This window comes from Chanodichthys erythropterus, chromosome 5 (assembly GCF_024489055.1).
Source record: "Chanodichthys erythropterus isolate Z2021 chromosome 5, ASM2448905v1, whole genome shotgun sequence".
NCBI lineage: Eukaryota > Metazoa > Chordata > Actinopteri > Cypriniformes > Xenocyprididae > Chanodichthys > Chanodichthys erythropterus.
In genome coordinates this window covers 24,145,185-24,160,184 of record NC_090225.1, presented here as the reverse complement: position 1 = coordinate 24,160,184, position 15,000 = coordinate 24,145,185, and the positions used below count along the sequence as shown (strand labels likewise).

At 43.8% G+C, this 15,000-nt stretch overlaps 1 protein-coding gene across 1 annotated transcript in view; it reads left to right on the top strand.

The window, feature by feature from the left end:
• The window catches only part of LOC137020176 (microcephalin-like), a 143,654-nt gene extending 133,747 nt beyond the window's left edge, over nucleotides 1–9,907 (top strand). Inside the window, exon 11 of the mRNA XM_067385420.1 lies at nucleotides 9,831–9,907. Coding sequence (XP_067241521.1) covers nucleotides 9,831–9,887 — 57 coding nt within the window. The 3' untranslated portion in view covers nucleotides 9,888–9,907. The remainder of the gene's footprint in view (nucleotides 1–9,830) is intronic.
• Nucleotides 9,908–15,000: the final 5,093 nt, after the last annotated feature.

Here is a 15,000-nt window from a genome sequence, read left to right as displayed (position 1 = left end):
GGGACTCTTTTCGGGGTTCAGTTCTTGGGTTTGTAGTGCTTTAAAATGTAGCGATTCTGTGGGACTTGATTTTAGATGCATCCAGAATTTGAGGGATCTTTTTTGCATATTAGTAATCAATGGGAATCGGCCTAATTCTGCCCTACATGCATTATTGGGTGTTCTTCTTTGTAATTTTAGGATCATTTTACAGAATTCTGTGTGTAGGGCTTCTGTTGGATGTCTGTCCCATTTAGTGTAGCTCTGATCACTGAGTGGACCCCAAACCTCACTTCCATACAGCGCAATGGGCTGAATCACACTATCAACGATTTTACACCAGATTGGAATTGGTAAATCAATGTTTTGGAATCTTTTCTTGATGGCGTATAGAGCTCTTCGAGCTTTATCTTTGAGAGCATTCACTGCCATACTGAAACTCCCCGATGCAGTGACGATCAGACCGAGGTAAGTGTACTGCATCGTGTGTTCTAGGGCGGTGCTGCCTAGACTGAACTAGTATCTGTGTACCTGACATCTGGGCTTTTTCTGGAAGACCATAACGTTGGTCTTCTTGAGGTTTACTGCCAGGGCCCAGTTCTGGCAGTAGTCGTCCAGCAGGTCCAGGTGCTGCTGTAGTCCCTGTGCAGTGGGTGACAGCAGCACCAGATCATCTGCATACAGCAAGAGCTTGATGATCTTGTCTTGTAGAGTGAGTCCGGGAGCTGTAGACCGTTCCAGCTGCACCGCTAGTTCATTAATGTAAATGTTGAACAGCGTTGGACTCAGGCTACAGCCCTACCGTACTCCTGTCTTCTGGCTGAAGAATTCTGTATGTTTGTTGCCAATTCGTATTGCACATTTGTTGTTCGAATACATTGATTTAATAATGTCGTTAGCTTTACCCCCTACACCGCTTTGTAAAAGTTTGTAATATAATCCGTCGTGCCAAATAGAATCAAATGCTTTTTTGAAATCGACAAAGCATGCAAATATTTTTCCGTTTTTGGTCTGTTTTACTTGTTTATTGATTAGGGTGTGTAGGTTGTAAATGTGTTCGGTTGTTCTGTGATTTGGAAAGAAGCCAATCTGACTCGGACTCAGGACATTGTGTTCGGTAAGGAAGTTTACAATTCTATTGTTTAAAATACTGTTAAATAACTTCCCCAGATTACTGCTCACACAAATGCCTCTGAAATTATTAGGGTCCAATTTATTCCCACTCTTATGAATTGGGGTAATAAGTCCTTGGCTCCAGATGTCAGGAAAACAGCCTGAACTAAGTACAATGTTGAATAATTTGAGCACAGCCGTCTGCAGCTCAGGTGTGCTGTTTCAGCATTTCACCCAGAATGCTGTCAGCACCACAAGATTTCTTACATTTTTGGCTTTTGAGTTTGTTTGTCAATTCTTCATGTGTAATTGGGAAGTCGAGTGGATTTTGATTATTTTTAATTGTGTCTTCATAAATTTGTAGATTTTGGTTGATCAGATTATAATTGTCATTGAGTTGTTTCTTTATATAAATTTTCAAAATGTTTTGTCCAGATTTCTCCATCTTCTATTGGTAGGTCTTGTGGTTTTGCTGTGCTTAGATTATTCCACATATCCCAGAACTGATTCTGATGTATTGAATTTTCTATTTCCTGTAAACTTTTGGTCAGATGGTGTTGCTTTTTCACTCTAATTGTGTCTTTGTATAGTTTTAGTTTTGAACAGTATTCAGTTCTGATGTCTGTGTTTTTTGGTTCTTTATGTTTCAAATTTGATAATTTTCTAAGTTGTTTCCTTAGTGTTTTGCAGTCTGAGTCAAACCATTTGTCATCTTTTGGGGTATTTTTAGTATATTTTTTGCCTTTCTTTTTCAATTCACTTTTATGTGCTGCTTTTTTAAATATATAATTTATTTCATTTGTAGCCAAATTAACACCATCTTTAGTTGTTTCAAATTTCTCATTAATGAATGTATTTATTAAATTTTTTAGTTCTTCCGAATTGAGGGCTTGGATAAATTTGTCTGAGCTGTCTTGAGCCCATTTGTATCTCTGCTGGACCTGATACATTTTGCAGGTTTCCAGCCTGTTTTGTTCTGGTGTGTGAGTTTTGATATAGATGTTAGTTTGGTTATGGTCAGAGAGTGGAGTTTGCTGTTTGACAGTAAATGCACTGAAGGAGGAAGGGTCCATGTCAGTGATGGCATAGTCAACTACACTAGCTCCAAGACCTGAACAACACGTGAACCTCCCTAAAGAGTCCCCTCTGATCCTGCCATTAAGAATGTACAGGCCCGAGGCTTGGCAGAGCTGCACTAACTCTCTACCGTTTTTATTTACAGTTTGGTCAAGGTTGTTTCTTGGTGGGAGATTTTTTGTGAGGCTCAGGGGTTTTTGGCCAAAGACATATTCATTGCCCTTTGGATCTGTTATCTGGTTCAGATCTGTTCTTGCATTAAAGTCTCCACACAGCAGCACATTTCCCTGGGCCTGGAAATGGCTGATTTCAGTGTGGAGGTTGTTCAGATATTCCTCATCATGGTAAGGGGAATCTGATGGAGGAATGTAGATGGAACAGATATAAGTGTCAGTGCCTGAAATGCAAATTTGGTTGTTTAGTTTTAAACAGCAATGAAATTTTCCAACTGTAGTAACATAAATGTGTTTGGCCAGATCCTCCCTGTACCACACCAGAATTCCTCCCGAGTCTCGTCCACGATGGACTGTACTTAATTTGACTGAGGGCACAATTACTTCATAGTAGCCTGAGGGACAGTAGGTAAGCACATCATTTCTACACCAGGTTTCAGTGAGAATGATAATATCAGCATCTTTGATATTTTTCAGAAATTCAGGGTCTGTGCTTTTAGAACCAAATATTGAAGAATGAAGACCCTGAATATTCCAACAACTTATATGAAATGAACACATTACTAATATTAAAGATAAACCTATTTGGTAAGACAGAGAGAAAATAACATGAAAATGGTAAACAATTTACATTAGTGTTTTTTTTTTTTTTTTTTTCCAATAGAGCACTGTGTTTGTGAATGATGTTCTTATCTGCTCAGGAGCTGGTTGCACAGTGTGTGCAGCATCTCTCTGATCTGGCTCAGTTCGCTGGCAGGTGTGGCGGGTGGAGCAGGAGGCCGGGCTACAGCTTCGGCGTAGCTCTGTGCTCTCGGTTGCAGGGATTTCTCTTGGTGTGGATGTGGGGGGGGGGCTTTGGTTTTTTTCTTCCTCATGGGGGCTTGATGGCCAGCAGGTGGACGTGAAGTTGGTGACCGCAGGTTTACAGGTGTGTAGTGAGCCATAGGTGGGTGTGGGTGTGGGTGTGGTGGATGATGTGGGATGCTTGTCCAGCTGACGTCTTTCCTCACCGGGGTCGGAGGGGTGTGTCTGGGCATGTAGGGGTGGATGGGCCGGTAGTGTTCTGGAGTCGGTAATAGATGTCTTGGTGATGTTGGGCTGCGGCCCATCATATATATATATATATATGGAAAAAATTAAGAGACCACTTAACATTGATTTCTGAACTTGGAGTGGTCTCTTAATTTTTTCCATAGCTATATATATATATATATATATATATATATATATATATAATATATATATATATATATATATATATATATATATATATATATATATAATATATATATATATATATATATATAATCACACTCATAGCCGTGCGATATGGCTGTATATCAGCACGCTGTGATTCGTCCGTAGGCCGTAAGCGGCCTATGACGACAAAGCGCGCGAATATTCCCGCCGAAATGGCCGGGGTTACGGGCTATATAAGCAGGCGTTTCGCCATAGGATTTCAGTGTAATCGACTGAAGCGACGACCCTGAAGCCGCAGCCTCGTGGCACGGCAAGTGGCACTCGTTCCGTATCTCAGGGAACCGTGGTTACGTTAGTAACAGAGTACGTTCCCTTTCGATACTTCACTCGTACTGCGTATGGGGAATGAATTCAACCACGTCGTGCCACGGCTGGGAACGATACAGCCTGAATTTGGACACATGGAAGGGGGTCCAAGAAAACAAGCTAGAAGGCAAAGCCTTGATCGAACCCTCTGGTTACACTTTAAGGAAATAATTCCTGGGGTTGTGTGAGGCGGAACTCACTAGAGGCCGCTAAATCACACTGAAAGAACCCGAGCTTGCAAGGTCGGGACATTGAGATGATAGAAGCTAACAAAAGTGGATGGCGACGACCAGCCGGCCGCCTCACAGATGTCCTGAATGGAAACTCCGTTGGACCAAGCCCACGAGGAAGCCATTCCTCTAGTGGAGTGGGCCCTGACTATGGGGCAGTCTGCACCCAGTGAGTAGCACAGGTTAATAGCGTCCACTATCCAACGGGAGAGGCGCTGTTTTGAGACCGGAGACCCCTTGGTGCGGCCACCAAAACAGACAAAGAGCTGATCTGACTGCCTGAAAGGCTGCGATCGCTGCACATAGGTCCTCAATGCCCTAACTGGGCAGAGTAGCTCCAGCTCTCGTTCGTCCGCCGAGGGAGGAAGAGCAGAGAGCGAAATGACCTGAGCTCTAAACGGGGTTGAGAGCACCTTAGGAACGTAGCCATGCCTAGGTTTGAGAACAACCTTCGAGTCTCCTGGCCCAAATTCGAGGCATGCAGGGCTCACAGGGCCAACGCGCTTAACCGATGCTAGTGCTAGTAGCAGAGCGGTCTTCAGCGTTAAGGGTCTGAGATCGGCTGAATCCATTGGCTCAAAGGGGGGTCCCTTTAAGGCTCTGAGGACCAGAGAGAGGTCCCAAGTGGGAACGGTGAGGGGGCGAGGAGGATTCAATCGCCTAGCGCCCCTCAGGAAACGGATCACAAGGCCGTTACGTCCCACTGATTGGCCAGCAATGGGAGCATGGAAAGCTGCAATAGCTGCTACGTAAACCTTAAGAGTAGAAGGGGTGCGCCCCATTTCTAAGCGTTCTTGGAGGAAGGACAGTATGGAGGATACGTCACTTTCCACGGGGTCTATGTTGCGTGAGGAACACCAATCAACAAAGACCGCCCATTTCTGGTCGTAGAGGCGTCTTGTGGACTGAGCTCTAGCCTGAGAAATGGTATTCAGAACGTCCCCGGGGAGGCTGGACGGCTCCCATCGAGGGACCAGAGGTGCAGGGCCCAAAGCTCCGGCTGTGGGTGCCAGATCGTTCTGTTTGCCTGAGAGAGGAGGTCCCGTCTCAGGGGAATAGGCCACGGGGCTCTCAGGGAGAGCCTGAACAGCTCCGAGGACCAAACCTGGTTCCTCCAGAGCGGGGATACCAGAAGGACTCTGTGTCGGTCTTCTCTGATGCGCCTGATAACCTGAGGGATCAGTGCGATCGGAGGAAAGGCGTAAAGGAGCGTGCTGGGCCATGTATGGGCCAGAGCATCGACTTCCTTCGAGAAGAATGTTGGGCAATGAGAGTTGTCTTCTGAGGCGAAGAGGTCTATCTCTGCTCTCCCGAAGAACTCCCAAATCTTGAGGACTACTTGGGGGTGGAGCATCCACTCGTCAGAGGGGATATTGCTCCGTGACAACATGTCTGCGCCCAGATTGTTCCTGCCAGGAACATGAGTCGCTCTGAGCGACTGAAGCCTCGGATGAACCCATTCCAGGAGACGTTTCGCCAGAGCGCATAAGCGGCTGGACGAGAGACCGCCCTGGTGGTTTAAGTATGATACCACCGTCATACTGTCTGACCGAACTAGAACATGACGTCCTGCCAAGTGAGTCTGAAAAGACTGCAGGGCCTTCATCACTGCTAGCATCTCTAGGCAGTTGATGTGAAGATGGCTTTCCTCGTGACTCCAAGAGCCGAAGGCCAGTCTGCCCTCGCACACAGCGCCCCAACCCGAGTTGGAAGCGTCCGTTGAGAGCACCGTCCTTCGTGAGACCGCCTGTAAGGGCACTCCGCGCTTGAACCACGTGGGGTCCATCCAAGGTTTCAGGGCTAGAAGACAGGCCTGATTGACCTTGAGACATAAGCGGCCGTGCCGCCAGGCACTGGGAGGAACCCGGAACTTCAACCAGTACTGAAGAGGCCGCATCCGAAGAAGGCCGAGCTGCAGCACCGGGGAGGCGGAAGCCATCAGCCCTAGTAGCCTCTGGAAAAACTTCAGAGGGAGACAGGCTTTGTTCTTGATAGAGGCCGTGAGCTGCTGAATCGCTAGAGCACAGTCCGGCGAGACTACTGCCGACATACGGACTGAGTCGAAAACTGCCCCCAGAAACTAAATTCGCTGGGTTAGGCACAGCGAGCTCTTGGCTAGGTTGACCCTGAGACTCAGACATTGTAAATGGCTGAGGAGCACGGATCTGTGGTGTTCCAGCTCGACTCGTGAACGGGCTAGGATGAGCCAGTCGTCGAGATAATTCAGGACCCGGATTCCCATCTGCCTCAGAGGGGAAAGCGCCGCGTCCATGCACTTGGTGAAAGTGCGAGGAGCCAGAGACAGCCCGAAGGGCAGGACCGTATATTGGTATGCCACCCCCTCGTATGCGAATCTCAAGAATCGTCTGTGACGGGGAGCTATCTGGATGTGAAAGTACGCATCCTTCAGGTCCAGCGAGCAGAACCAGTCCTCGGGGCAAATGTGCGCGAGGATCTGATTCAGCGTCAGCATTTTGAACTTCCGTCTCATGAGGGAGTGATTCAAAAGTCTGAGATCTGGAATGGGTCTGAGACCACCATCCTTCTTGGGGACCAGAAAGTAACGGCTGTAAAAGCCTGACTCGCTCTCTGTCGGGGAAACTATTTCCACAGCTCCCTTCTTTAGCAATGTCGTAACTTCGGCCCGGAGGACATGTGCGTCGTCTGGATTGACCGAGGTTTGAAGCACCCCGCCGAAGCGAGGGGGACGTCTTGCAAACTGGAGCGAGTAGCCCTGGGTTACGATCCCCATAACCCAATCCGACACATCGGGGATGGCCCTCCAGGCCTCGGCCCGAGTGGCGAGGGGTTGAATGACATCGGATGACGGACCGCCGTTGAGGGGGGTCGTACACCGAGAGGGGTGGAAGAGGAAATTTGCTCTTTTTGAGATGAGGTAAAATATTGTTCGCCGTGAAAACGGCATTTGGGGTGGGCCCATCTATCACTTGGAGCATGTTTCCCACGCCCGGAATTAAACGAGGCGGAGGGGAAATTACTCGTGGGAGCTTTTGGGGCTGTCTGGTCGCAACGGGACGATCCCCCATCCTCTTCCTTCCTGACGAATCAGGACGACTTCGGAGGCACCGGGTCCAGCACAATCTTGGGCCGGGGTCCCTGGCGTCTCGGGAAGGGAGGGCGCTTCGGATGGCGTGAGCGCTGACGATGCTCCTGGGGTGGCGCCGCCTGTGTTGCGGGTGGGGCTGGCTTGTTCTGCTGAGCCGGCGCAGTCCTGGGGCGCTTCGGCAAGAAATGTCTCATAGCCTGAGACGATTTCTGCGCAGCAGTAAAGCGCTCAGTAAAGCCGTCCACTGCAGGCCCGAAGAGACCAGAGGGAGAGACCGGGGCATCCAAGAAGGCCGTCTTGTCTAGGTCCTTGATCTCCGTTAGGTTGAGCCACAAGGTGGCGCTCTAAAACTACCAGGCTGGCCATGGAACGCCCGATGGCCTGGGCCGTGGCCTTCGTGGCTCGCAGGGCAAGGTCGGTGGCGCTGCGAAGATCCTTGAAAGCCGGCGCGTCAATTCCAGACTCGTCCAGGGAGCGGAAGAGTTTGGCCTGGAAAACTTGAAATATGGCCATAGTATGGAGCGCGGAGGCAGCCTGGCCCGCCGAGGTGTAAGCTCGTCCAGCCAGAGTAGAGGTGGTCCGACAGGGCTTGGAAGGAAGGGCCCTCTTAGTCTTCCATCCCACAGCCGCGGGAGGGCAGAGGTGAGCAGCCACTGCTTCGTCTAGGGGTGGCAGGTGCTCGTAACCCTTTTCTTCGGCGCCGTCGACGGCAGTAAGGACGGAGCGGTGCGTCGTGTGAAGGCGGGCGGAATACGGAGCGCGCCACAACTTCGTGAGCTCCTCGTGGACCTCGGGAAAAAAGGGCGCTGAGCGCTGGCGAGGTGGTTGGCGGCGGCCTGGCAGGAACCATTCGTCCAGGCGGCTGCGAGATGGCTCCTCTGGAGGGGCCCATTCGAGGTCCAGCTCTTCCACGGCTCCGGACAGGACGCGGAAAAGCTCGGCATCCATGCCCTGGCCGTGCTCAACGTGCTCCAAGGGAGGCGGGGGAGCGGTGTTTTCCGGCTCTCCAGCCCATCCTTCCCCTTCGGAAGCTGCAAGTGACATGGAGTCATCCTGCTCGTTGTCTGTTCCACCAAATGAGACGAGATCACTGGCTTCAGCAGAGGGACGCTGCTCAGGGCGGGAGAACAGGACGGGAGAGGGTTCCCTCGGAGGAGAAAGCGAGGCACGCGGGGGCTGGGCCGGCGTGAGCTCGTCTAACTCCGGGCGCTGAGTCGCTCTACCCCGCTGTCTCTTCCTCGCCGGTTCGCGGGAGGAGGAGGACGGGAGGGCGCGAGCGGCGAGATCGCCCTCCGTGAAGAAGGCGACCCGCGAGCGCAGGGAACTGAGACTCATGCGCTCGCAGTGCGGGCTCTTTTAGAAGCGGTAAAACCGCTGAAATTTTAAGCCGCGGGTGAAGCCCTCAGGCGGCGCGCCGGATGGCGGCAGGGGACGCACAGGAAGCGGCCGTGAGTGGGAAGCGGAAGGTGGCGGCTCAACGACTGCGCTGAGGCTGCAGTCAGTGAGGGCGCTGTCCTCGTCCGGCGAGTCCGCTGCGGGAGCCTCTTCAGACAGCGCCGAGAGCTGTCAGGAAGGCGGTGAGCTTCTTCGGCTTCAGGCGAAGATCAGCGAAGAGATGAGAGGTCGTCGCTGAAGGAGAAAACACTGAAATCCTATGGCGAAACGCCTGCTTATATAGCCCGTAACCCCGCCCATTTCGGCGGGAATATTCGCACGCTTTTTCGCCATAGGCCGCGCAGCTATGCCGCGTCGTCATTGGTTCAACAACTTGTCTATGAGTGAACCAGTGACGATGCAGTTACACTGCGTTATTGAAAAAGGCTTCAGCAGCGGGGAAAAAGGGAGACATTTCCCCCTACGCAGTACGAGTGAAGTATCGAAAGGGAACTGTTGTATAAATATATATCTATCATATCATATCATATATATATATATATATAATGTAACGAAATGTAGCGGTTATAAATCAATTTATGGATGAAATATGAATATAATAATTCATACGGTTATGAATAAATTATGATTCGTATATCGACCCAACGGGGAATTAAATATATATTGTGAATCAATTACAACGAATTATAATCAATTACATATATGATTAGTTCTGGTTTAATAATTATTTAGAGAAACTGTTCGTTTGTCCAGCAAACTAAGTCCCTCACAGAATATTATAAACAGAGTTATTATCTGGCCATGAAAATAACTTGCTATTATAACATCAAAGCATAAAGCGATCGAAAAACGTTAAAGTGACTTGGTTTTCAGCTGAAAGAACAAACAGAACAATCGAGCGTGAATAACGTTTTAATATATGCAAACTACGAATACAGAGGTTATACATCTAAATATATATACAAGAAAATACACACCTATGTACAAGAGTGGAAGTAGAGAAGGAAAGAGAGAAGGCAAGTAGCAAACTCACAAATCAGAAAGGCATAGACAAGAAGTTATGGTTTACAGACAGAATTCCACTATTAAAATGCACACTAGCACAAATACACTAATTTAAACACTAGGAAACATGCATAGGCCCTAAAATATATGACATATATATTTCAGCCTAGCTCCTTTTGAAGTCACCAAAGTGAGGAAGTTGCACCTTTCTGTTTATCCTCGCAGGTCCACAAAAGTGTCAAGTGGGCTCATCTTTGGCAGATCTGTTCAGAGCCGCGATGAGGTTTTACAACCCAGTCCAGCATGCTAAAAGCGTTCTGAACATACCAAAGTTTATTGATTATCCTGATACGTGTGCATACGCTACATATATATCATATCATATATATGTATGTATGTATGTATGTATGTATGTATGTGTGTATGTGTGTATGTATATGTATGTATGTATATATATGTATGTATATATATATATATATATATATAATACATACATGTATATAGTGTATGTGTATATATATATATGTGTATATATATGTGTGTGTAAGTCATATTTTTGTTACATTTCAATAAAATGAACAAAATACAAAATCATTTATATAAAAAAACTGTTTCTGAAAATTGCTTGATTAGTTATGGCTATATCATGAATAAAAATCACAAACATACTAATAACATTATTTTAGATATCCGATATAAATAAAAATGTAAAATGTAGTTTTGTTAGAAGTGAACGAGGAAAATAGTGCTTTGAATATAATACAAATGTAAATCAGGTTTTCATTAACTGAAGACATATTGTGGAAATGGAAGAAAGAACAAAAAAAAAAAAAAAGAGTAAATAAAGTACTTTTTTTTTTAAACTGGTTACTGTAAGGAGGTCTATGGACTGGAACTTTGGAACCTGAACACAAATAGCCAAACTTTTTTTTTTTTTTTTTTTTTTTTGCTCAGAACAAACTTGCTCAATGAAAAACAATTAGTTTTTAATCCCTTATTTTAGACGTGTATGACGATCACAAATATGTTATAGCTTGACTACATATTTAAACATGGCACTAGAAATGTAATGCCAGTGACTTTGGTTGAGTGCCTGTGTTGACTGTTTTTAACCACTTTGTGTGTGTGGAACATAATTTAAAAACTCTGATTCCAATGTAGGATGGGACAATTTTGTTTATATCTGTATACTTTGTAACAAAGATCACAGTGTAAGCTGCTGCCAGATAAGTGCACTATGGTCTTAAACATGCTTTATATTAAGTGCTTCAAACTAAATCGTAAACCTACATGGTTTACCCTACTGTCAGATGCATGTGTTTATGGTGTCTGAGATGCGTTTTTCTCAGTGCACAATTTACATGCTGTGTATAATTACCTGTACATGTTAGAGGTTTTTCAGCTTTTCTGTAGTGTTGTTCTTTCCATATTTATAATTCTTCGCAGGTTTTACTCACTGCCTACAATGTTCTGGATCCTTCAGTGAAAACTGAAAATAACCCTCAGCCACTAAACATTTACTGTTGTAAAAACTTTTGTAAAAGTACAAGTGAACACCATTATGGTTAATGCAACTATGCAATAATTTGTGTGTGAAGTAAATGAGTGTAAAGTTTATGAATGAATTGAGCAGAGCTGTGCTGCCTTGCATCTCTCAGAAATCAGAGCGTTGGCAAGAGTGTTCTCAAATAAAATACTACATTAAACACATTTTCTACTATTTGATATCTTTTTCAATGTTTTAAACCTTGTACGATATGATACGTTTCTCTGCTTTGCTCTCTCCTGGAAATAGCAAGCATTTATATATTTTCTATAATTTGTTAAAATCTGCATTTGTATGCATAGTAAAAGTTGTTTAAATAATTTTCAACCACTGAATATTTTCTTTCAACTTCCATTTCTCTTACCTATTTTATATAGAAATCTCTTATTTGAAGAGGTGGATGATTTTCCTGACACAAAGTTTCTCTTGAAATATTATAAATAATAAATAATTTTCCCTTTTATTTAACATTTGTTTTAATTGAAACATTTCAATACATTTGTATAATTTTAATAATTATTGTATGAGCTATTTAAGGCATATCTGTTAAAGGTGCTGTATGTAAGAATTTTGTCCGCTAGAGGCCTACTCAAAAGACTTAGCTTGACGATGCCAAGTTTGAGCGCGGAATCTTGTGGTCTTTACTTTAATGACCTGTGGAAACAATCGGATAGGACTTGGGAAGAAATCATGTTCATGGATGCGATTATTAATGTTGCTGTAGTATGAAGCAGAGCAGAACCGAGTGTTGTGGGAGCTGAACGAGGCCGCTGGAGCGATTGTTCAACACACGCCTCACGAGCAGAGAAACTTTTATTATGCTATACTGTAGTTGCCGGCACCGCTTCTGCTTTTCTGGTCATGAATATGAGGTAACGCAGCTCTATTTATCATATTAGATACATTTGAGTGTGTTGAAAATGTTATAACGTTACTCTGAGTGTTTGCTCAGCGGCTGCTGTGAGATACTTGTTGCACACTTCAGCTTGTTGCAACACTTAGGCCGTGTGTCCACCTAAGCGTTTTTTCCAGCTCCGAGCGTACTTTTTCAATTGTTTTCAATGGGAGCGCCGCGTATTTTAAACGCCGAGAGTGTAGCGAGGCGCTGAGCGTCTTTTTTACGCTCAAGCGCTGAAAGCTGGGCGTTTTTTACTGGTCGCTTCGATTTTAGAATAAAATGCTGGATGGCTTGTGTTGATGAATGGCATGCAATTCATTTTAAAACGTACTGTATGATGGAGAAAATTCTGTATTACTGTTACTAAAAATAAAGCTGCATCTGATTATGCTATGTTAGCTATACTTTATAAAATAGTGTTTTTCTCTGTGGCATGGTAAAGCATGGTACTCACAAAACAAGAAAATTCTATTTAAACAATAAGACTAAACGTGTTGAGCTTTATAACAATTCATTTTCGGTCTATAAATATATCAAAACAGTTGTTCTCTTGTCTATTAAAACATGTAATATATTAAAGCGTCTTTGGTGTTTCCATGGTTTCTACAAAATAAAACCGGAAACCAAGGGTTAACACGGGTATGATGCAATTGACAGGCGACTCCTCACACGTCCTGGAGCCTTGGTTAAAATTGCAATTTTCTCACAATTTACAAATAGTTGCAAACATTTGGGATATTGTAAGTACTCAAGTGAACAAAATATATAACACTGGCCTAGTGGTTTTTGGATATTTTACTGCAAAAATATTTCATATTGCACCTTTAAATGAAAACTATGAAAGGAACAGAATTACATTTAAAATTGCCTTCTCATGTAACTCACAAACTTTCAGTCAAAGCCCAGGCCACTTCCGGATTTATCCAAATACATATACAAATAATTTTGAGATTGCTATAGATACAGATATTGGCTCCCTTCACACCCCTTATAAATAGCATTAAATTTTCCCCCATAAACAGATTTATAACGGAAGCCTTTACATGACAGGGTGGAGGTTATATTATTAATGTAGCTTTTCAGTATTTTATTAAGTCAGAGGGCTCCGACAACAAGTTTTTGTGCTCCTGAATGTTTCTTTGTGGGGCGTGAGTGACTGCCTGTATATGTGTTAGGGTGTTTTAATGAAGGCGGCACACTAATTTAGATCAATGATTAAACTGACGGGAACAACCTGTGCATTACATGATTTTAATTCACACCCACCAGCGAAATGTTTAATTTATGGGTTACAAATTTTGTGAAAACACCACAGAATATTTTATGTAAATCAGGGGCCGTATTCACAAAACATCTTAAGGCTAAAAGTAGCTCCTAAATTGCTGATTTAGGAGAAACTCTTAAAAATAATGGGCGTGTCAGTCCTAATTTTAGGACTCCTAAATTTTTGCTCTAAGAGTATTTCACAAAGCATTTTAGCGCTAAAACTAGCTCCTAAATCTGTGAAACATTAAGAGTAGTCAAGAGGACTCCTAAATCACTAAGACCAAATCACAAACAGTCCTAATCCACCCAAAGACACTGAACACCATTGAGACAATAGCGATAGAGCCTTAGCTGCTGAAGCTTTTCTTCATAAATGCAATAAAATGCAATGCAATAAAAAAAATTGATTTATAGATTTGAATCTATGATGAGATGCCAAAAATTAATCTTTAACAAATAAATAAATATTGTCTGATTACCTGTGGCAGTGGTTTTCATGGGTTCACACTTACAAAGAATTTAATAGATAAAAAAAAAAAATATATATATATAATATCTCGTCTGAGTATATCGTGCTGATTAGAAAGAGGGTTTGAATGTGTTTCTCCAAAACTTTGTTTATAAAACACAATTTGTCGCTTGAATTCTGCATTCTCTTGAGATGAAAACATCCAAGAGGTGGACAATTAACTGTATAATTTAATTAGTGACACTTAGCCTACATTTTAAAACCTTTATGGCAAAAATATGTCAACATTTTATTTTGACTGTGGGAACATTTTTATTAAAAAAACATTTATTTGAATAGGGCAACATTTGTATTTTAAAACCTTTATTTTAATATGGAAACATGACACCTCATTCTACAATATTTCTATGATTAAATCACTGACTCCTCCCCATCAGCCAATCACTGTGTGTTTACTCCATAGCAACGAGGTCAACCCCACCCTTACTCTTAGCTTAAGACTTCAGTCTATTCCTTAGTAAAAGTTTGTCTCAGCAGCTTTGTGAATAGGTTTTAAGAGAAAACTCTTAGCTAAGAACTTTTACTGCTATTTAGGATAACTCTTAGTGGTAAGATAAAATGTTTTGTGAATACGGCCCCAGATATTTAACAGAAGTTAAGATGTTCACAGGTTAAAGCAACTACAGAATTGTCTTCCTTGAACAGTGCCACATTTTACGAGCAATGATAAGCTTGTACTGGAAAAATCGCTGGCACCTGCACATGTTTGTGTCATGGTCTCGGAAAGTATTTTGGTAAACATGTTATGTATGAACCTGTTTTAGCTGCCCTGTTCATTGATGGATGTAAGCCCCAACTTCCTGTAGGAATAGAGAGGAAGGCTGTTCATGTGTTTGTACTCCAGGGCTGTTGAACTGAGGCCAGAGTACAGAGAACAGATAAAAAGGTGCTGTGCTTAAAAAGCTCTCAACTGCTTCCCCTCCCATATGGCCTTGGGCTTTCATTTCCTTTTTGTTCACCAAATATGCAGATATCCGGCATGTGTTTACTGGTTTATGCTACTCTCCAACAAAACAGGAGCTCAATAGTACATATGTCTGAGATAATAAAGTTGATTGGCATAAAAAAAAAAAAAAAAAACATCTAGTGTATTAGTTAAAATAAATGAACTGCAAATTATTTCTAATCAGTGTTTTTCATTTCTTTTTTCTGTCTT